This window comes from Corvus kubaryi, unplaced genomic scaffold (assembly GCF_017639235.1).
Source record: "Corvus kubaryi isolate FWS band 111438036 unplaced genomic scaffold, C.kubaryi_AGA036_p1.0 133, whole genome shotgun sequence".
NCBI classification, from domain to species: domain Eukaryota; kingdom Metazoa; phylum Chordata; class Aves; order Passeriformes; family Corvidae; genus Corvus; species Corvus kubaryi.
The window spans coordinates 29,032,558-29,056,549 of record NW_024580667.1 but is presented as its reverse complement, the minus strand read 5'-3'; the positions used below and the strand labels follow the sequence as shown (position 1 = coordinate 29,056,549).

At 38.0% G+C, this 23,992-nt stretch overlaps 1 protein-coding gene across 2 annotated transcripts in view; it reads right to left on the bottom strand.

Moving 5' to 3' along the window:
• The window catches only part of GABRG3 (gamma-aminobutyric acid type A receptor subunit gamma3), a 309,864-nt gene that overhangs the window by 136,420 nt on the left and 149,452 nt on the right, over positions 1-23,992 (bottom strand). For both annotated transcript variants that reach the window (XM_042041158.1, XM_042041165.1), the window contains exons 4-5: positions 12,746-12,966; positions 9,979-10,061 (exon numbers count right to left, since the gene is read on the bottom strand). In XM_042041158.1, coding sequence (XP_041897092.1) covers positions 9,979-10,061; positions 12,746-12,966 — 304 coding nt within the window. The remainder of the gene's footprint in view (positions 1-9,978; positions 10,062-12,745; positions 12,967-23,992) is intronic.

The following is a 23,992-nucleotide window of genomic DNA, read 5'->3' as shown; positions in this document are numbered from 1 at the left end:
ACAGAGCATTTCCCTGATTGTCCTCTAGCAGTGTGAGGAAAACAACATTCAAAGCTGCATGACTGCCTTCCTTTCCTTTCTTAGCTCCATCAGCACTTAGGATATGCTTTTGTTTTTCCATCAATTTTTCAGTACCAGAAGCAAGAAAAGGATGGGACTTTTTATTTCATGTTTCCAGGCTGCCTTGTTTTTTCCAGGTGGTGTTAAAAGTAAATAAAATTGACAAGACAAGGCTAATAAGTTGAGGACTTGATGTTCTCATCTTATATTTTGAGTCTGTTACAAGTAAACCTTTAATGGCTTCTACTAACCCCATCATCATCTGTCAGCCAAGCCTAGCAAAAGTAACAAGCATTGACTGGGTTCTAGCCAAGATGAGTTTAATTTGAGAGTCAATAGTCACTGTTTCTGTTAAACTTCTGTGGAGTATTGCATGTTATTTGGCTGACCTTGGCACCTCCAGTCTCTCTTCATTCTCCTTTTCTCTTCTTCTCAATTACTTGGTATTTGTTCTGGATCTGACACTGGCTTGGTACTTCTTGGTTCTCAAACCCCAAAAGGTTTCTTTATACTTTGAAGCAATTCTGCAGCAATTCTTCATTTCTTATAAGAAGACCAGTAAATTCAAACAAACAGTTCTCGTGGTTTGGAGATGCATTACTGTAATTTTTAGTGTGGCCACTAAGGTGACTATGGAAGAAAATAACACAATCAATTTTTTCTTTTTTTAATCCACTTTTTCAAACAACTAAAGCAATTAGAAAACTACATGCTTTTTGTTTCTTTAAAAATATGAAATGTACTGTACTAGAGATCTAAAATAGCCTGAAACTTCTGGAGTCAATCAATGTGGAAATGTGGAAATCAGAGTAGAAGAAAGGAAATGTTGCAACTTTTATGTTGCTCAGCAGGGGCTACCTGGATGTGTAATTTCATATTTTATGTTATATTTTATGAGGTACATTTCAGTTACAATAAGGAAGGCTACAAGGAATAAAAGCAGGTAATTATACCAGCATTTGCAGAAATCTAACTCTCCAAAGAAAGGAATACTAAATTAGCTTTGTTGTAACATCTGTGCACACACAATGAAGTATGAATTGTGGAAGGTGTCTTTGGAAATTTCTTCAACAGTTAAGATAACTGTGAAAGACCCAAAGAGGAATGAGCTATGCACAGAACTGTGCAGAGTTTGGGCACTGTTGGCTCTTGATCCACCTCTGACTGTTTCCTGTAAGACAAAATACCCAGCCTTCTCCTTGTCTGTTGCTACCAGTTTGCCAGTTACCAGTTACCATGCTAACTGAGGGATGTACACTTTCTTTTACCTTCTTTTTCTCTCTAGCATACTTTTAGAGGCCCTTGTTATTCTTTGCATCCCTTGTCAAGTTCAGCTCCTGATGCACCTTGGCCTTCCTGACCCCATTCCTATAGAACCAGATTGCATCCCTGTACTCTTTGCAGGATACCTGTCCCGGCTTCCAGTGCCTGCACATTTTCTTCTTGCCCATTAGTTTGACCACCAAGTCTCAACTCAGCCATGCCAATATCTCATCTGCCTTGCCTGATTTCTTACACCTTGGGATCAAGAGTTCTTGCAATCTATGGAAAGCGCCCTTAGACATCTGTCAGATCTGTCCCTGAAGGAGTATCTCAGGGATTTCTACTGACTGATTCCTTGAACAGGTGAAAATTTGCTTTCCTGAAATTCAGGATGCTGACTTTACTCTTCAAATGACCCATCTCCCTCAGAACTGCAACTTCCAACATTGCAGGGTCACTGTAACTCTGGCTGCCACCAATCTTCACACCCTAGATTAGTTCACTTGCTTTAGTGACCATCATATCCAGGACTGCATCCCCTCTGGCAGGGCAGTCTTTTACCTGTCTTAGTAAGTTGTGCTCCATGATTCCATGAGTCTCTTGGACTGCCTACAGCTCACAGCATTGCTTTCCCAGCTAATGTCAGGCAGGTTGAAGTCCCTGAGCAGGATGAGAGCCTGAGAGCATGATGTCTCCTGTAGCTGGAGCAAGAAGGCTTCATCAATAGGCTCCCTGGATCAGGGTAGCAGACATCAACCACAAGGTTCCTCTTGTTGCCTTGGTCTCTAAATCTTACCCATAACCTTTTGACCTACTCAAGGCTATTCTTCAGAGACAGCTCTTAACATTCTATCCATCTCTGGATGTGGTAGGGAACCCCTTGCATCTCGTTCTTCTCTTGTCCCTGCTGAACAGCCTGTAGCCACGGATGGCTGCACTCCAGCCATCGATGGCTACAGGTTGGTACAACATGGCTACATTTTCCAGTGGTATAACTGTTTCAGTGTGTCAAAATCAGTCATTCCTTATGTTTAAAAATATGATGCAAAAGACTGTGACTGTCTCCTCCTGGTGCTCTAAATATCACGAATATGAGCTCTGTATGTCAGATTTTAAAAGTGCAGGGCTGCCAGGACTTCACAGCTCATGGGCCAGCCCCTCCCTAATGATCAGATTTGTTTGCACACTAATTATCAAAGACCTAAATAAGCAACTAATAAGAATAGAAATATGTAGTATATAATAGGTGTCATATTACATTTGAGGGAGAAAACTATTTTCTTTCTGCCTATGGTGCACTTGTGTCACACTTGTCACACTTGTGTCAAACGTTTGGTTAAAAAAAAAAAAAGAAAAACAATCTCCCATTGGCACATGAAAAGATGCTTGAAGGGGTTTTAGCTTCAAATAAACACTGAATATCTTGAGATCTGTGATGAAATTATGGGAACTAACAATGACTGTCACATGGCAGAGACTCCAGGGCCTGTTGCTGATACATTCAGCTTTCAGATATGCAATCAGCCACGTCTTGCTTCAGCACCTTCTCTTATTTTCTACTGACACCATAAGCATAACTTTGCTACATATATTCCTGCCAAAAATAACTGGCTCTTAGGCAGGGTTTTTCTTTTCTAAAAGTGCTTTTGAGGCTGATTTTTTTTTTAAATACTGCTAATAGAAAATTTAGAAAAATAAGACTGATTGCTTTGAAAGGCTGGACTGCACCTGGGATTTTTTAGACTTCCAGTCTCCTTGTATAAATGTAAGTAAGAGCTGAGGGGGTCCTATCCCTGTAATACAACCACCTATATTAAACTTCAGATCAAGGAATAAGAGCTTTTTTTTTGCTCTGAGGCAGGATGTCTAGAGAGTTTGTGTCATAACATGGGCATCCCATCTTCCTCAGACAATTGTGCAGGGCACATGGAGATACCGAGCATCCTGGGAAGACTGCTGCAAAACTGGGGTAGATGCCAGGTTCCTAGAATAGCCTACCATCAATCCAGAGAGTCTCTGGAAGACTGTGCTGGCCCCAAGATATCATGAGTTAAGCATTTTAGGCTTCACTAATTAGCACTTGCTCTAATTTTACTCTAGGATTTCATTTTCACTGGAAGTAATGGCAGCTGCTCCCTCTCCAGAGGAGCCTTCAATCTTGTGGAGAAAAATTTCACTATAAAAGGAGAGAGACATTTGGTCTGCTACCAGTACAAAACCTTAGCTCTTTGAGAGGAACTGGGGCACAGGATATTACATGAATTAACCATGGCTATCAATTCTGCTTGATTACCAAGGAGGCAATGGTCAGCCCTTGACCCTGGGGAAATTTCGCTGCTTTTTGACTAAAGAAATACCATTTATGTACTAGTAGCTATCAGATGTAATATCAGATTGATTAATATTACACTTTCATGACATGTTGCATAAATTTGGAACCAGCATTGAACCATGTAGCCATAAACGTTTATAAAGGTGTCACTAATATACCTTGAACAATGAGACACAATGCTAACAGGAATAGTAGTGCCAAAATCATGTTTACAATATACAGTACTTTGGCACAAGTCTACCATAAATTTGATGTAGAAAGTAAAATTTTACACTGAGTGTACTCACATCATAGATGAATTTGAAGTTTCATAAAAACACATCATATTTGAGAAATTAGATAAAAATTAGCAGAACTTGCAATAAAAAATAACTTATAATAATTGCTATAAGTCTTGGCTTGGCTATAAAATAGAGTCATAAAAACCTAAAGCTACTTAATGCAGTGTCTCTTACATATTGAGAAATTTATTGAGTCACACACAGCAAAGTAGTAGTGAATTAGTCAGTAGTGAGCAGTCAAGGAATTGGATAAATATTTGACTCCCCAGGAAACAGTACAATACTCCCTAGGAATCTAACTTATGTTAGATAAAAACAGAAACGCCCTCAGGGAAATTTAGGGAAACCTAAGGAGAGGTAAAACTGAGCAATGCAGTAGCAGAATACATTCAGAAAAGCTTCTGGAATGATGAAATGAAATTGTATAAGATTATCACATATTTTAGATTCACTGTATACTGGTATCATTGTAGGTACCTCAGGAAAAAAACACTTAGAAACATTAATGTTCACACGTTAACAAATGCAAAGAAGATCCCTATAGAGTCATGCACACCTCATAAATCTTTGGGATGGTCAAATTTTCTTTGAAGATTGTCTTGCACACTAGCCAAAGTATTTGAAAAAATGTGTAATGAAAACAGTTTAAAAGAGGGGAACTGAAATAAGAAGATATGAAAATGTCTGTGTATGAGAGAAATTAGCAGATGAATAGGAGGAGGGATGTGTCACAGAAATGCCTCACATACTGTGTTCATTAATTGGCATATATGACAAAAGTCATAGGCTAAATACAGAACTTGGGAGGAAACTTCAAAGGACAAATTTTCCATAAACAGATTTCTTTTCTCCTCTTTATAAGACCTCTCTATATTGACTATTCTTGGAAAAAGACAGTCTTCTGAAGAGAAGGATGGATGCATATGAATATTTCTACCTTCCTAGAAGAGGAAAAAGCTACAAGAGCTAAAACATGTTCACCACAAGAACTGGTTTAAGAATTCCATTAATGCCCCATGATCTGGCTCAGCCCATTACAGGGAGCACAGATGGAAGTTCAGATGTGTATTAAAGCTCCTTCTGCACATTACAATGCCTTCCCAGCATCTTTAATGAAACTCCTCTTGAGAGATGAACATTAAGCTATGTTCCTTCTGGCCTGTTCCTCATCAGAAGTAAATTTCTGCCCTCAGACTGTATTAATGACTCTGCTGATGACACAGGAGATGAAACAAAGCACAGCTCATTCCACAAAACCAGCATTTATTTTTCTAGGCTAGGAGAAACATATTAAAATGGGCGATGACAGCTAGTTGTGTTAGAAAATTAATGATTCAAGGCTCAAAGTACTGATTGCATATCCATAAGAGGTTTCATGTTCAAAGGGGGAACATTTGATTGAACTGAGTTTATATTTAGAAAGACGGGATCTGTTCCTTTCAAGCCCTATGTTAGATTTGGATTAGTTTCTTTTAAAAGCATTGCACATTTCCTTAATTTTTTTTTCTGCAACACTTGGCATACTTTTGTATATCACTCTACAAGAAATCAAAACAATTCTTAATATTTAAAAGGCAAAAAATATTTGGTTTAAGTCCTGACTGAACAAACTGGACTATCAATAGTTGGAAATCTTGCTTTCCCCTATTTTAAACTGAATTGAAAACAACCGAATTCTTGATGAACCTTTGTGTATGTGTTTTGGTGTTTGCAGTAAGAATGGCATTCTAGGCATGCCCACCTTTTCCTTTCTTGCAGCAATCCTCCAGTAATGGGCAACTCAGTACACTAGACCTTCTCACTATGGAGAAGATCGGTAATTGCCTATAAAATGTGTCATAATTCCCCTTGTCTAAGTCAAAGGTGCTTTTAAAAACGAACAACTGTATCTGCAGTTTGATTACAACAGCAGGAAGAAAAACAAAACAGTGAAAACTCATTAATCAATTCAGTCACCTTTTTTTTTCTGGCATCTTGCACTGCAGCTCAGTATTACTGCATCTGATAAAGCCCCAGGCATGTTTCAGACCTCAGGTGTGCAGCTAACAGAGATTCCCACCATAAAGCTCCTTGGACATAATTAAAAAGTTAGTTGACCAGATGCTCGAAACAAGGTGTAATGGGTTTGTCAGCTTTGTCATATGCTGTCACCTGAAGGAGTGTCAAGTTAATCTTGAGCACATGTATGGGGAGAGGAGGTGAAGGTTTCTGCTGGTCTGAAAAAATAAAAAACTTCAAACAGCTAACTGTTACACAGCTTTGGGTGCAAACTTTCTCACATTATTTTGAAGCATGCTTAGTCCTCCCAAATAAAGAAAATCCAGAACATTCAACAGTCTCACCAGTGACTGAGAAAGGAAAACCAAAACCATGTAAGCTCGCTGGAAAATAGTCACATGATAACTCTAATGCTAAAGAGTTCTTTCAAGTAGCTTAGCCATACAGCCCTGTATTCCTGCTCTTTAGTCTCAAATGCCTCAGGATAAAAAAGTAGTGGCCATTACTACAGAGTGATCTCATTATGCTTGATAGCTCCCAATGTATGGTTGTTCTAGTGCTTTGTTCAAATACTATTGAATTGTTATAATATTTGAGCACCTACTGTTCTATCTAGAAGGAGTTTCACAATTATTCTGCTTAACTTTTCATTCCCAGTCTGCCTTTTGTTGCCTGTGTGTTGTTTGTTCTTGTGCTGACATCATCCTTCAGACAGAATATCTCCTCTTCCTTCCTGAAGTTTATGTGAATCCTAACTACCTCTATAAACTAAATTATATGGCAGAATCCTGAGAGTATTTCCAAAATGCTCAAATCAATGCTGAATAGAGATAACCAAGACAGTTTAATGTGCTATTTGAGTGCCAAAAGCAGCACAGCAGCCTCCCTTGGCTCAGGAGGATAAATTAACCCAAATGAAGAATGACAGTGACAGAGTATTTTTATGTAGCTGCATACAGTACTTTAAAACCATATGAAGAAAGAGTGATCATATAGAGCAAAACCTATCCAAGATTGCGCCACCGGAATCAAGTCACAACATTGATTCTTTCTTCACATTTACAGGGAAATGCACATTCACACCATGCCTTGTTGTAGTTCTTTAGTAAGAAATCCTGCTTGGCACATGTGGTTGATCAAACCAATCTGGTGCATGGAACAGACACAAGCTGTCACATGGCATAGCAGCCCTGCATCATGTTCTTGGGATCCACTTTTCACATAAGCAGTGTGCTAAGTGCACATCTACATAAGAACAGCAGCTACAGACACACACTGCCCACATGGCCTAATATGCCAGGTGAGTCACCTCATCATGTCATCCTGCACGAAAAACCTGCACAAGTTAAAGACCTTCAGATTATTTCAATACTTTTTAAGCCCTGTAAAAGAAACTAGAGAGCTCCAGGAACTAGTTCTTGAATAAGATTTTCCACAGGAAGGGGTAGATATGTTTTGGTAACTACTGTTAGCACACTGAGATGGGTCCTTTTTATAAGCCATTGTCTTCTCCTTATTCATCCTGGCAACCAAACCAGGTAGAGCTCAGCATTCCCACGGAGAGAACATCAACTGTCCCCAGGGTAACAACTAGGTTAGGATGCAAATTAGCTGGCACTAGAGGTAAATATTTTAGACAAAATAAAAGATGAGTTTCATATTTCTGAAATATCAAGGGAAATTGATATAAAAAATCAGAAATTTCAAATATTAAACTTCTTCATCTGTGTCTAGAGGTGTGGGGAATATTTCCTGAAACTTGTGCTTCTTTTTGCCTGCCTACAGTGGAAACTACAAAGATTTGTCTGCATGCTGAGGAACAAACAGAAGGGATGCAGAGAGAAGCAGAGCTGTGCCATGAATTCTACAAAGGTTTTTATTTTATTCAAAGACACACATCTTGGAATCCCTAATCAGCTTGTCCCTCCAGAAACTTGTCATAGAAGGCAGTAATAAATCATTCAGGCATTCACTCAGTCATTCACTTCATAAGTCCCACTGAATTCCACATACCTAGAGACTGCTATGATGTACACAAGACTGAAAACACAACTGAGTTATGTAACAAACTAATCATACAGGAGATGTCCTGTACGATGGTAATAGCAGTGCTGAAATTGTTCAAGGAAAAGAATGTAATTCAGTATGATTCTAAAGAAATAAACCCTTGCTATCAACATGACCAAAACCTTGAGAAAACTATAAAACATTTTAACATTCCTCTATGGGATTCTCCATCTGTCAAGAAACTTCGAAGAACACACACAAACTGCAACACATTCACATTCTGCTTTATCATATGTAATCTCCATATCCATAGACAGCAGTACGTGTCTGATGGCAATACATACATGTTTCAAGGTCAGAAGTGTTCTGAGTTAATAAATCAAAATTAGGAGGAATATTTTCAAATCAAAATATATTTGGAACTTTGCCACGGGGCAGAGCCTGCTGAAGTACCCACTGATATCCTCGCTCTTTAAATAAAAACCATAGAGTATAACTGACTTGAATTTAGCAACTGTCTAGCTGTTAGGGAATGCAAGGTTTGAAGTGACATCCTGTTTTATTAGAGTTCACTTTATTTGAATATTGCTATCACTGGACCAATCAAATTTATGTGGTAGCTTTAATTAGTATCTTTGGACTTCAAAAAATATTTAGTAGGTTTCCATAAATCTCTGGAATTTGATTTTTAAGATCACACACCTTTCCCAGAACTTCAACAAAACAACATCAGATTGCCACAAAAGCAGTTTTATGTAGTAACTAAAGATGGCTGAGGTGCATAGCGTTCAGTGACAAGTGTTCATTAGCAGTAAAGCTCATTCAGGAGCTATCTACCTCTTGTTCAGTTGAATATGCATATATTCCACACACCTGAATTAAATACACAACTGTATATTTCTGCCCATGTTCACTTATACATATAAAAAATAAAAAATGGCAACATGGTGATAGAATTTTAGAGGAAAGGGAGATATTTACATGACAGATGTTTTTTAAACTTTTTCCTGGGTAAAAATAAAAATACACCCTGGATCAGCTGAGATTCAAATCCATTTTGTGATTGTGGATCACAGTTTGTATAGTATTTAAAAAGAGAGATCAATACCATCACAATAGCATCTTTATTATGAAGATATTCAATAGTTTTATTTTTCTATCACTTTAAAAGGGATTATGGAGACAATCTTGTTTCTAAGTAGATAGACAAAACAGTACATTTTCCTTTCACTTCTGAAGAACACATATCCTGAGTCTTATAGATTGTCAAGATTAAAATCTTTAGTGAGATCCTTTTAAAAATGTTTTTAAAACATTTGCATTGTGTGGCCTTGGATTACGAAACTCTGCACCTGTTCCTATGAGCAGACAGCTCTCAAGATTTTTCAAAAGAATCAGCATGAAGATAACTTCTCACAGTAATATCGGACCTCAGAATTAACTCACTTGAGTTTTGTTTTCCATTCACTTCCCCATGTATTTGTTCTGTCTGTTAGGAAGATTTTAAATATGTCAGCAACACTAGATACAATACAACATTGGGACTGCTGGACAAGCTGAGCAATAAAAGGGAAATGAGATTTTCAGTAGTTGCACCATTTACTTTTATTATAAAACAGAGAGGCATTACCAGGCTACGTGCTATAAACTCAGATATTGAGAGATTTCTGGGCATGTCTCCATGCTGTGCACCTCCACCAGAAAACTGTAGTTTCAATTCTCATTTGCAATGTCAAGTGATTGTATAAATTAACATTGCACAGACTGGTATGAGTATCTGCTGAGTTTGTGACTATAGTAACAGCTAAAAAGACTGGTTTTAACAAAAATAACAGTAAATCTGTGGAAGACTTCATGTCATAAGTTCATTGATCAGGAGTGCAAGAGAGGAAAACAAAAATTCCCTAAATATTTGAGCAAACCTAAAATTCTTATACCAGTTATGGAACAATTGAACAACTGGACAGAAATCAGAATTAAACCCATGCTCCTGCATATGAGTCACATACAACAATAAGGCTTCAAAGCAGCACTTACAGCTGGAGAATATCAGAGGACACGAGTGTTCATCCATGGGGAAGTTGTGCAGCTGCAGCTGGCACTCAGCGTTGATGGTAAGCCTATGAAGAAACCAAGGGTCTGTTACTATGTGCCAGTACAGGGAACAGCCAGAGGATGAGGCAGGGTAACCTTAAGCATCATGAAAAAGTACTTTGACATCCACGAGTAAGGCCTGAAAGGAAAGAACTGTATTTGCAGATTGTTTGTTGGCTATTTAAGCCTGATCCAAAACAATGATAATTATGTAAAATAATTTCAGACATATCATCAAGTGTTTCTTGATCCCAGGAAATCTGTGCATGTTTTTCTCTAGACAATTCATCATCGAAGGTTCTGGCATGAAAACAACTATTCTTTACAAAAATAATAGGAAATATGGTTTGTGTGGTATGTAATGCCACAAAATTAAAACCTCAGGGGGAATCTTGTAAGAAATATTCTCCATATTTGTAGTGTGAATTTAAAATTCTTTCACTCTCTTCAGGCTGTCTCTCCAAAACTTAGTAAATCTCTATATGTCATTCTATATTGTGTAGATGCAACAAACAGATCAGCAGAAACATCTTCATCCCTACTTGAATGCTGGTTTTACATGACATTCCTAACACAAAGTATACTATGAACTGAGTCAATTTTAAAATTACTAATATAAATCAGTAATCTTCAGTCTAATAGCTTACAAAATGAATGTATTTACTCAGGGAAATTGAATTAAGTTTTAGGTTTTTGTACAGTCTTTTAAAAGAAATACTACATAATTTCATGACAATTCATGCATGTGGGTTATGTGAGTTTTTCCTTTTGGAAACCAAATAAAAAGATAAAAAACTCAATGGGGAAAGGTTTATATCTCACATATAGGATGGCACAGAGAAAAACTCTGTCTTCGAAAAGGTCACCTGTGAGGAATTCAAGAGCCTTATTGCACTGACACTAGAAGAGGATTTGCAGCGTTGCAGCAGGAGGGCGTTCAGACCCTACAGGGGGAAGGGAAGAAGATGGAAATGTATGGAGCATGACTGAACCTTGTACACTTTTTCCTGGACACACAACACCCATCAACACCTGACAGCACCAGGGCATACAGTAGCTACCTCTTCCATGTCATACCAATTCTGACACTTAGGTCAGTTAAATGGGGTTTGAATTACAGTGTTAACAGTAAGCAATGATCATTCTAACAGCTTTTCCTGTGTAAAAAGGAGGTTGATGTGAGTGATCAAAAAGGATTCAAAACATCTTTCACAAAGTAGAAACGCTCATTCCAATGGGTCAAGTATTAACTTACTTTTAGCTAGTTTAGAAAAATTTTGTAGTCCATTCCACAAATAGTTTCTTTAGCGAGATGTATGCAAGTCTAACTAATCTTAGGTAGATACTTAACTTGGCCTGAAATACTGAAACAGAATTTAACAGAAAAAACCCAACAAAACACCTAACCAAAATCCCCTCAGAAACAACCCCAATAACCCAACCAAGAGAATATTGGAACTGACACCTTAATCCCCAAATTCTTTAGCTAAAGGCAACTGAAATAAGCAAGAGCTCTTCACAGTACAGCAAGCCTAAGCAGGAAAAGACACTAAAAATATCAATAGCTTTTCCAGATGTTTATTTCCTTTCTTATTGTTTGCCAAAGACTGTGTATTGGACCCCAAAGCAGTTGCAAGCATGATTAGCCCTCTCAGGTGCCCCAGGAAGAAAATGTAGTGTGAAAGGCAGGTCTCTGAAACAGTTTCCCTTGTGGAACATGGCTTATGGCAAAACTCCCTTCTGAACAACTCATCTCTTCCACAAGTAAACACATATTTTGATTTCCACAGGCTTTTTTAAATGCAAATATATACAGTATTTCTAATACCATATAGTTGATTTTACCACAAAGATTAGAAAACTGTAAAAGCCTTTCCTCCAGCAATTCACCCTTGTGATGAGATGTCACAGACTATCTTCCTGCATGACTTGTTTGAAGAATCGAGTATTGGCACTAGCATGAATCTAGAAATGCTTTATCCAGCCCTGCATCTAACTCTGATCAGAAAGGCTTTTGACAGGTTTTATGGCACTACATAGTCCTGATTTTATTACAAGCACTAAAAAGCCCAACTCGTACAACTTAGACAGACTTATTGCCTATTTCTCAAGGTTTCTTTCTTAGAAAGAGGTAGCACGGGCAATCCAGCATTTCAGTAGCTCTGAAAGCAGCAAGTAGTAGCTGCAAAGCTAATACCACCAGTAGAAGCAAAGAGGGAGAAATATAGCTCTTGGCTTAAGCTATAGTCCTGCTTTCAAACAGAGACAGGCACACAGATGTTCGCAGAAGGGGTGCAGAGCCAAAGAGGGTGGGCCCCCTCTGGGGTCCTCTTTTATTTGGGAAAGGAAAGGGGAGAACTGGGGGGTGGACCTGGGGTGACTGGCCAACCAGACACTGCTCTGGAGTTTAGAGTTTCTTTCAGTTTTGCCTGCGCTTGGAGCAAAGGAGTTCAGAGCACATGGCAGTGACAAGTCCTGACTTGTTTTGGGGAGGGGGAAGGGCAGCTCGGAGCAGGCAGCAACAGAAAGACAAGACTTTGTTTTTTAAACCTGGAAGTACTTATGCCTGAATAATTAAATATGTGTAAAGCATGGCCAGGTAAGCATTGGGAAGAAAACAGCCGAGGAGAGCAAAGATATTGCTGAAAATTACCACTAATACACCAGAAGTAGGAGAAGCTTTCAGCCCTGCACCTTGCCAAGTGCTCACCTGAGGGTGTACAAGATCTTGCCATCATTCCATATGCGGAGGAGCTGGTTGGGGGTGGTGATCCAGTGAGCCTCTGCTGTCTTTGAGTTACGAAATATTGTGTCTGGGATCCAGATCAAGCCAACCATGTTGCTGTTCAGAGTCAGTATTTTCATGGTGCTGTTGAAGCGAAGACGGCTGTCTGTCCACGTCTGGGCAAAAAATATATCAATTTGATATTCCTGCAAAGAAAGCATGATAGATCAATGGAAATCAGTTCCACACTTCACACTATTTGTTGTTTGATTAGGTCTGTTCTGGTGCAGAACAACAGCGTATGTTCTGGCCAATGGAGCTATGTTTTCTTTTTTTTACTGCCTTAGGAATTTTTTTTCCATTTTCTTCACCCTTTTAATTTTATGTCTATCTGCTTAATGAAACATGCCAAACATCTCACTTCCATTGGTCCTGTGCCATAACAATTTCGGCATTAGCACATTCTTTTTCATTGTATCTGAAAAGTCACAGCTAGAAGGTATAATTTACAGAGACTTCCTTGTCGTAGTTCAGATAAGAGCCATGAAAGACGAACAGGACCAAAACACATAAGCTAGAGAAAGGTAAATTCCCCTGATTATAGCAATGCTTTTTAGGGAGGAAGTTGTGTAAATTCAATAAATTAATTTTTCCATTTGCTACCAATTGTTCAGCCACTCTTTTTTGGGCCATGCTTCAGCAGAATGAAAAGGCAGGTTTGTGCTCGTTTACAGACACCTCATGCACCCCTGCTGCTGAACTGAACAGTCATCCCTGAATAAGCTAATACCTTAATTTATATGAAATTTTTTCTTCCATTTACTTCATGTTTTACTACTCTGTTTCTGTAGGTAAGCCATCATAGTACAAAAAAAAAGCAGAAATTAAAATACACATGGACAGACAGAAAAAGTTATATAGGTGAATATATAAACACACTGATTTATGCATTTAAGACCCCTTGGAAGAAACTGTATTCTAATCCTGTATTTGAATTGTGAATTCAAGCCAGCAGAGGCTGGAAAAGGTCATGTTTGGTTTGCTTGTGTTCCTCTTCCTCTTTTCAGACTGCTCTCTTTTTGAACCTCAGGGCAACAGTCATCTGATTCTGTCATACAATATGCTCTCAGTATCACAGGTCTGGCTGCATCCATGACAGGTATGACGTTTGCTGAGGTAGCACAAAGTGTATGCTCTGCAACAGAGGCTAACACAGGGGTTGGGAATAATCCAAAGGAAAACATCTCTTTAGGACCCCTGGTGGATGTGCTCCTGATATATCAGAACAAAGGAGAATTAGGGCTATGTGGAAAGTCTGGTATGTCTTTGACAACTCTGAACTTGTTTTTATTTCATTTTATTCTGTCTGTTGTTTCAATACAGTAGTATTGTATTTTTTTCTTTATAGACAGTCATAGAATTGAGGACAGTGTTTTTGCTAAAAGCCACCTGTTTCTCCTGTGCTATTACATTTTTGGCAGGCCATCCCTTCAAAGCTGATGTTATAACACCAGGAAACCTAATTCACTGGCACTGTAATCCAAGTCCAAAACGCACTCTGGGCCTCTCGTCTCTCGATGGTAAATGATCGAAAGGTGTGTAGGTGGTGCTAGCACGTATCCAAACACCAGGTAATAGATCATCTCAGGAATTAAAGTCTAGCCACCAAAGGCATTAAGGACCATTTTCCTCCATTGCTTATGTCACTACCATTTCTCATTATATTATTAGCTTTATTTTCTCAGGGAAGATGATAGATTTGAATCTGAAGAGACTTTTCTTTCGTATCGATGACATCTCCACACATCTGAAGGACATAATGTAATGTACACAGTGTACCTCTATTATTCAAAAAGAACATCCTTAATGCGCCAGGTTTTAGATGGCAGAGCACTGATCTTCTTTCTTTACAGTCAGTTGCATTTTAGCCTTCGAAAGTCTAGTGATAAGTGTTTGGCACATTCAGCTTCTGTAGAGAGGAATATGCCAGACATGTCTGTGGGTTTCTCCAAATGCTGAGTGAGTAGAGTTGCTTTTTCTAGTCCACATGTGAGAATCTGTATTTATAGAACCAAAGACCATTTGTATACAGCTGGCTAATGACAGTGCTGTCTTTTCACAGGACAAGTTTTTGCATGATATTCATATTTGAGCTTATTTTATATGAATGCTTCATTTTGACTAAATTTAGGAGTAACCATAATTCCTTTCTAGTATATCATGCATATTTAATGATTTTTAGGATTTAAGATATTCTGTATTTCTAAGAAAAGAAAGACTCCTTAATACATTACCCTGAGAAGGTACTGCTGCTAGATCTGAGCAAAATGGTCCCCAGGAGCAGTATAAATATAACATTGTGGTTTCTATTCCAGAAGGCTGTTCTGGCTGAGAAGTGGATTACATTTGCCTAGAAACAGGGTCATGGTAACACCACTGCCCAGCTCCCACTTTGCATCTTCTGTATTTATTACTGCAACTAGAACGTGCCACCAATGATCATTATTCAAAATACCTGTACAATTGGCCTCTCTATTTGCCTTAATAAAAAAATTTCAACTCAAATTAAATGGTTCCCAGATCTTCTGAGTTAATTAGTTCTGAAAAAAACCTGCATTTTTCTTTTGGCAAACTGAGATGATAAAAAACAAAGCAACATTTTTAAAGGAAAAGTCATTAAAGTTGGTTGACATCAGTTGCATTGACTTTTTAAACAATTTTCACCATTTTTTTTTATTTAAAGTATTTACAGTGCTCAGTCAGAATATAAAAACAACCAAAAAAAAATTTCCCAGTAAAAATAAACACACATTTTCATTTAATATCTGAATTGACATTCTTACCATTAATCCCTTTTAGATGTGAATGTTATATCAGTACATCCTTTACATTAATCTCTGAAACTTCTTCAGTCTTTAATCAAGCAGATAATGGAGTAGATATATATATAGTCCCTCTACCACGAAGGGGACAGAGGTCACTTTTGGAACTGGCACTCAGTTCTTCACGTCTAATGGTTCTAAGTCTATGCATATTTCAGAAAAAATACCTCTATCTTCACTGACAACAGATACTCCATTCCCAGTGAAGTCAACAGCTTCCGTACGCTGTTTTGCACAAAGCTGGTACAGTGATCTCCAGCACACAGCATCCAACTAGAAACTGCCAGAAGAAAGGTTTCTATGTTGGTTTTACAGAGAGGTCAATATCATGTAATATAAGAAAGTAATACTCTTCATTTGCTAGCTAATACCTGCCATTTTAGATCTTTATGAAATGTAGCAATTGCACTTAGAGAGTTCAGGCAGGACATCAGGTTTCAGTGATGTGATGCCTCACATGAAGCAACATCCTGGAACTCTAACAATACTCTTTATGTTCTGTTCTACCACTGCATCAGTATTTTGTTAATAACCTTCCAATTCTTCCTTTTCCTTTTAATTTTTTTTTTTTGGCAGCAACTATTGACTACTACAATGAACAAAGGAAGAAGTGAAAACCAACAAAATTTTACAGAAGAATTCTTCCCAGCAGCACAAAGGTAAAACATGTTCTACATGAAATGCCAAGGTTATGTACAGTTATGTGTTCTGTCACTAAATTTTCTTGTCTTAATCACACCTGGTTTGCCAAAACAGACTCAAGATTTTTCCTACTTTTACCACATATCCACACAGTGCCTGGATGCATTAACTGAAGCTACACTCCAGAGCAGCCAAACTTTGAAAAAAGCATTCTCCTTGAGAAAAGGAGATAACCCTAACAGGAGAAATAGGTCTACATGTTAACATGAAGAGAAATTCTAGGGAAATCTTCTTTCCTTTAGTACAGAGACATATTTCTGAAATAGTATTAAATTTTACTGATGAGAAATTCATTATAAACGTGAAAGGACTGATAGAAGTATAATTTATTATCAGTTTTAATAGATTTCATTTTGTTTGGTTTTAAAGGTAAATTCATGAACAGCTACGTGTTAAATTCCCCACTCTTAAAAACTTCACTGAAGTGAAAACTGTTTGAGGATTCTACAATCTGTTCAAATCTGATTACATAAGGACATTATTTTTTATAAAAGAAATAATTTTAAGAAATTACAAATAATATGAGAATGTTTGCTAGCTGAAGACTCCTGACATATACAAATACTCATCTGAATCTATAACCACACAACACTAGACCTTTTAGGAAATACAATATTATCAACATTTTTTATTCTTTCTGGAAAGAGTAATGTTTTCCAGTAAAACTAAATCAGTTTATTTGTGTTTTTTTTGATCATATGAAAATATAAAGTCTCATTTCAGGCAGCTACAGTATATCTTTGTGTGAAATGTCTTTTTTTCCTTTTTTACTCTCCAATGATGAATAGCTACTTATGACCAAAGAATTTTTCATTGGTACTTTGTTGCAAATTACCCTTAAATGAATGCATTATCTTATACATTTCATCATGTAAAGAGACAGATTGTTCTACTTGCAAGACTTCTGGTTGCAAGAAACACCCAGTATCATCTGAAAATTATAAGTGACATTGTGTCACAGAAATCCTTTGTATCGCCTCCTATGAGGCTACCTTTGAAAATGGGATTGTAAATTGACACCTGACAATGCTCACGTAGCTTCCAAAAGTAACTCCTAAAACAAAGAAAACATATTATGGTCCTTTTACCTGCGCAGTATGCAAGTAATTATCTCAGGTAGAAAATTTCTTTCCATTCAAATTTTATAAGTTCTCCTTTAAATCTGAAACATTGGCTGAGAGAAATGACTGAATGAGATGAGGAAAATTAGGTGGTATTTTTCTTTTATATGGTTGTGTAGAGAACAAGAAGCTAAAGACAATTTTACTTCCTTAATTTCCACTGATTTGTGGACAGGAGATGTAACTCAGATTTAGCAACAGTATTACCTGTAAATAGCTGTACATAGTCAAGGTTCCAACTACTTGATTTTAGCTTTTGGTTTTTTTACATTTTCAAATATTCCTATTGTGGTTTCATTAGTGCTTTGAAAATAATCAAGAGTCAGCACTGAACTATTTGCCTTCCACTGTGAAGGAATGATTAATGATTGGGAACACCTTGAAAATGCCATTGTCTAGGTCATCTGTAGTCACAGAGAAAAATACATGCTTTTCAACCAAGTTTTTAGTTGTTTTCTCAGTTAAAAGAGTAGCTAACCTGTTATTGGCAATACATGGAGCTTTTCTCCTATCCTAATGTCTCATTTTAACTGTAAATTAATCCTGAAAAATATTATTTAATTGGCTGTTACAGTCAGGTAATGGATGTGAATGACTACAGATATAGTATGGTATTCCTTTGTCGCTTCTGCTACAGCCTCCTCATTTTCTGCATTTTCAAAATTCTCCATGCCAACAGTAACAACAAAGATGTCAAGAGTCCTGTCCTTAGAAAAACTGCAAGAATTTCTTGCATGATACTTTTCAGGTTTTTACTATTGCCTACCAGGGTTTTGTTTTTTGGTTTTTTTTTGTTTTTTTTTTTTTGTTAATTGTAGAACCTATATCTTGATTGGTGATGGAGTGAGACTGTAACTGATTAAAGCTGTTACTGGCATTTGTGTGAGGCTGGTACTTCATCAACTGAAAATAGCTACATAATTAGGGTCCAGTTTAGGTTCTGATAATGCTGTGCCTTCCCACACCCTTGTATAACATGCCAGCACACCACAACACACCACAACCACTGTCTGTGTAAGCTTGGAACTAGTCTAATAAACTGCGTCAGGGATAAAATCTCCTTTAGTTGCCAAAAGGCTGGACTTCACCGAAGTGGGAAATCCTATTTGTAATTCTGAAACTGTTCTGGAAGTAAGTATTAAATTTTGCTTTTATATTTCAGTCCAAACCATCCAGTAAGAAGCATGCTTAAAAAATGAGTAATTGTAGAACCCGTTACACACAAACAGTGTCATAGAAATGATAAGCATTAGGGTTTAAAAGGGAATATGGGATGGGGCTCTTCAGGGAAACAGGAGACAAATGGTAACAAATCTCTAAAGACTGGGAGTCTCCTCTTTAATGCACTCAGCCATAAACCACAGGTGAACACACCCAGAAATGTTCCTTCTTTTTGCCCTTATCATGCTTGGATTAGAAGTACAAAGAGAAGGCTTTGAGAGACTGTGTTTTAGTAGAAAATGCCCCAAATATTAAAGCAACACTCATGATGTTTGTTTAGTCTGAAATTTGATGCACTTGGGAACACTAAAAGTGGGTAAGCTCTTCAGAGTTTGAAGGTCATTTTCAATAAAAGAATATTTTTTCCAGCCCAGCTTGACACTAAAAGGAAATTTCAATCAACATCTGAATTGTCAAAATTATCGTGCAAAGGGCAGTCTTGTTGATTCAGCTGCCAATTTAGTTGTGTGACAAATGAGTGAAAGAGGAAATGCTCCCTGAAATATGGGATGAGCCATTCCCTCTTTCTGAACCAGTACATTTACATGTCTGATATCAAAACACTGAGAGCAATTTTCTTGAGCACAGCCCACCTTTAGATTCCCTGATTTATCACATCTTACCCTGGGCTAGAATGAGGAGAGAATTGTCCTCTGTCCAGCGGAACATCTTATGAACAGACTTCTGATAATTTGAAGAGCTACCTTGATCATACCTATTTTTGGTATTGATGGAAATAAGTAGTTCCACAGCAACTGCTGCATGATGTGTGCTGACTGTTCATCAGATTGCATGCTGTATAGATTATGAAAAGTCAGGAACTGAAGTGATTTCAGGAGACCTCTAGAAGGCTGAAAATGTTAAGTCTTAATGTAAACCTTAGTACTACTGCTTGACAGCTACTGCTTGGGTTTGCACCCTGTGTGCTACTTGCATTCTAATTTCAAAAACTGGTAAAAACCTCTCAGATATCCTGTGGAAAGGAACTGAAAGTAGTAGAATGGTCTACCAACGGAAGCTTACACTCTCATTTTGTGGAATTAATGCAGAAAGAAATAAATTAAATCTGCTGGAGAAAACACAGTAAAATAAAGAGTGTCTCATATGCAGTGTACTTTCAGAACTCTTGTAGTATCAAGACTAACACAAGCCTTCTGCGAGGACAATAACTCTCACACAAGTCCTGAAAGTTTGCCTTGCTTTCAGCAGAGCTTGGGATGAGTGGAGTAGCACCATTAGAGCTGCCTGTAACTTTTCCTGAAGTATCTCTGCCAGGCTGGAGCTTCATGTTTCCAGAGGCTTCCCAGGAGCTAAATGGGGGTGTATTTGCTTCACACTACATACAATACTCGGTTTGTTTCCTAAGAGACAGTATAACAGGGATCACCTTCCCATTCTCCACCAGTATGCTTTGTTTCCACTCTCTGTGCTCCTGCTCTCTTTCCAGCTCCTAATTACTAATAGCCTCTATTGAAAGTGGAAGAGTGGGAAACACTTTCCCACTTTTGCGTTTTTTTTTTTCTTAATCTGAATTTATCTTTCCCATCAGTGTTAAGGCTGTACCTTCAAAAGATAATCAAAAGAAATAGATGGAAGATTATGTTTACCGTGGTAGTAAAATATATGTTTGAAAACTTTCCAAACTGCTTCATGTGTAGAAAGACATTCAATAACTTGCTCCTTTGTGGGAATTTGCTTTGATACTTTCATAATGTTATAAGCATCATGGTTCCATGGAGAAAGTACAATGAAAGAAGCAAAGTCAGCATTGAGATTGTCACCACAGATATCAGGGCTATTCAAGTGAGCAGTGTCAAAACATTTCAGCAAGCAGCACCAATCATCTCCATAGCTGAATGCTTTGAGTCAAAAAAAAAAAAAAAAGCTCTTCTCATCACTAACTCAGCAGGAATCTTGAAGGAATCTTGGAGCAAGGATGATGGAAGCTCACCTTCTTCACTGTAGTATTGCCTCCTGACTGCTTCAGAAGGTTATTTCACCGATTTCCTGCTCTAATAAAGAGGGAAAGACAGATAACTTGACGCTAGAAACAAAGCATGCAATTATCATGTAGCATTTCCTTTCTCAGAGAAAACATTTGTCTATCTCACTCTGCCTCTTTTAGTTCTTTGGAGGCCAGCTCCAGCCCTGCTGTATTCCAGATAAATTCTTAAGTTCAGTTAAAGGAAGACCTGCAGATTTTTGTCTTGGCCCATCCCCTGACATTTCTTCATGACTTCACTCCACATTGATGGGTTATCACTTCTGCTTCAATCAGTCATTTCATAATCAGAAACACAGAATGAAATTAGAAAGAATGCATTTCAGAAAATCAGCAATAGCTCTATTCTTTCTCCTTTTGGTGGAAGACTTTAAATATTGCTGCTTCCCATTTCTTTTTGGAGTGTTCTGTTGGCTTCTGTTGCTCTTAAAGCTTTCCCAAAGACGTCCTGATTGCTATGATCATGCCACAGTTGCATTTCCACAGCCTCTTCTCTTGGTGTGTCAGGGTTCATGTCCTGTTGCAGACTGTGCCTGATGAGAAGCTTTGCCTTCGATGAGACATAACTATATATGCTTTAAATTGGGCTGCTTTAGAATAAAAGGTGTCCAAAGCATGCAAAGAAGTGCAGGGGATGCCCATGGCAGTGGGCGGACTTTTCATCACTGTTATCTGGTGAGCATTGTTACTTGAAATGCTAATCAGAGTAGTCACTCCTAAGGAGACTGCTGCTGGAAGGAGCACCATTTTTGGGATTGACAGAGAAAGTACAGTGCTCACTGTGCCCTGTAATTTAAGGCTTTACTAAGACAGCAGTCAGGGTGGGGAGAGAGAGAGAGATTCCAAATGCATAATTGAAGAAATCAAGGATGTTAACTGAAGAATTTAGTAACACAAACATACAAGAACAAGCTTAACTCCTGTGGAAATAGTAAAGAAATAAAAATTAATAATCCCTGATCAGAAGAAATAAAGAGAAAATTAAAAGTCTGTGAATATATGTTAATTGCTGTACTTAATAAAATAAAGTACATTATCAAGGTCTCCTAAGAATAATTGATATCTGAAAAAATTACAAAATTATAAAGATACTCAATAGTATTCACATATTACAACAAAAGATGTACTGACTTTATAAACATAGTTTGAGGCATTACCTTATTCAAAACAGAAGCTAAACTTTACTGTTCACAAAAAATATACATTCTCAAAGACTGCACACAAAAAGACTTTATGCTCATAGTCTCTGTATTACATAGGTTTTTTCAATGATGGAAAAGGTGCCTTTTAACCAAAGAAGTGGAAGAATATTTTGAAACATTTTTTATGCCATCAGCAACCTAGAAAAGGAGAGATTACCATGATGTTTTACAGGTACTGTCACTCTGAGCACAACAACAGTTGTAAAGGAATGGGAGACAGGGCAGTGATGAAAAAACAGACACTCATCTCAGAGTCGAGGGTCAGGTACAGTGATGGTCTCACACAGAACTGTGAGTGAGAGGAAGGACGGTAAGGAACACTTTGTAAGGAGGCAGGAGGGAAGATCAGATGGATAAAAGTCCTGTTCTAGCTGTTCCCTTCTGGTGTCTCTTTCAGGGTACCTCCTGAGGCCATGCTATGTCTCAAGAACCCACATGCACTCTTACAACACTGTGGTTGGGAAATTATAACCTTCTCTTCTCAGAAGATGATATATTGAGGGCGTTCATATCTTCTCCAAGATGCAGGAAAGCTTCAGCTCACCAGGGATTTTTCCCCATTTCAAACCATCCTGCCACCCCTCACTGAACATTTTCAAGGGTCAAAATAAATACACACAATTCTGCATTTGCTCAGAACAAGCACTAACTCATTGATTGCATCCCCACAGCTGAATAAAGGGAGACAACACACGTAGTTCAAGCACCACATACCCAGTCATTCACCTTACTTTACTGCCAGCTGAATTCTTTGCCCTGTCGCTCCCAAGGTAAATCTGCCACAGAGGCAGCTAAAACTGAGAAAAGTAGACATACACCAGTTGGTGCCACTCAGTCTTGGGGACAAGTATTGGTCCCTGGATATCTTAGATTTAGTAGAATACACATAGCCAGGTCACAAAGTCTAAATTTATTACAACATAAATAAGATCCAAAAGGAGAGTTTAAAATGCTAGATGACAGAAATCAGGGAAATAAACAAAGCCACAGTGAGCAAGGGAGTTATATCCTACATCCACAGGATGTGAATAGGTGTTAGTCTCATTAAACAAAATGATGCACAAAAAAGCCAATTGTGCACAAAGTAGTAGAAAAAAGCTCATCTGTAAAAGCCCTGATTTGCATATGAGGAAAATGCAAATGTTTAACTGCTCTAAAAATAAGATGACTGTTTTGCTACATAGGCACAAGACAGTCTTTAATGAGTCTGTGTCCGAACCTTTCCTGCTCTTGGTCTCTAAAAGAGCCGGGGCAGCCCTGCACCCTCTGCACGGCTGGCTCAGGTGAAACCAGACCCCTCTCTGCTTCTGCAACACTGCGAACATGCTTTGAGGGGAGGCTGAAACTTCATATTCAAAATATATATCTTATCTCATAAGATTGTGCTGGCTGCCCTAGTAGGCTGAGCCTGGCCTTTCCACATTTCCAAGCTTAAGAACACTCCAGGTCAGAGCTTGCCTCTTCAGAGGCAATCACAGTAGGCAAATGCGATCATGTTTCACCCAGGCTTCACAACAGAAGCACAGAGCCATTTTCACAGGATAAGTATCTGGGGGCCAATCCTTGCCTCAGTTTCTTCATCTCCTGCATTTTTTTTTTTTTTTTTTTTTTTGATCTGGTTTTGTGGGCAATTCCATGGCCCTGAGCTCCACTGATCCAAGCCACACTTCCTCCTAAATCTTGTTGTATTGAGTGGTTGGATCCTCAGAATTAGTTCTGTCTCACCGTAAAACCCTTCTTTTCAAGCCAAAGTTCATCAAATCCATTTCCTCCTTGACTTCAGTCCATTCTTTTTGATATGAGACTTATTAAAACACATATTGACATTGGTAATTCTTCATTGTCCCTAGTCGGGGAACAAGGGACACCAGATGAAACTAAAATGGCCGATTGCCATTCACTGGGCCATTCAATGACAAAAATTTCAGGAGTTCAGGCTGTTCCTGCCAGTTTCACATGAGCACATTCCTCTTATATTCACAAACTCTACCACTCACCAGCTGGGCAAATTCAAAAGGAGACAATCAGAAATTTTTAGTACCTGATATCATTAGGAAAAAAAAAAAAGAAAAAATTAAAGAACCCAAACAAGATATTTTAAG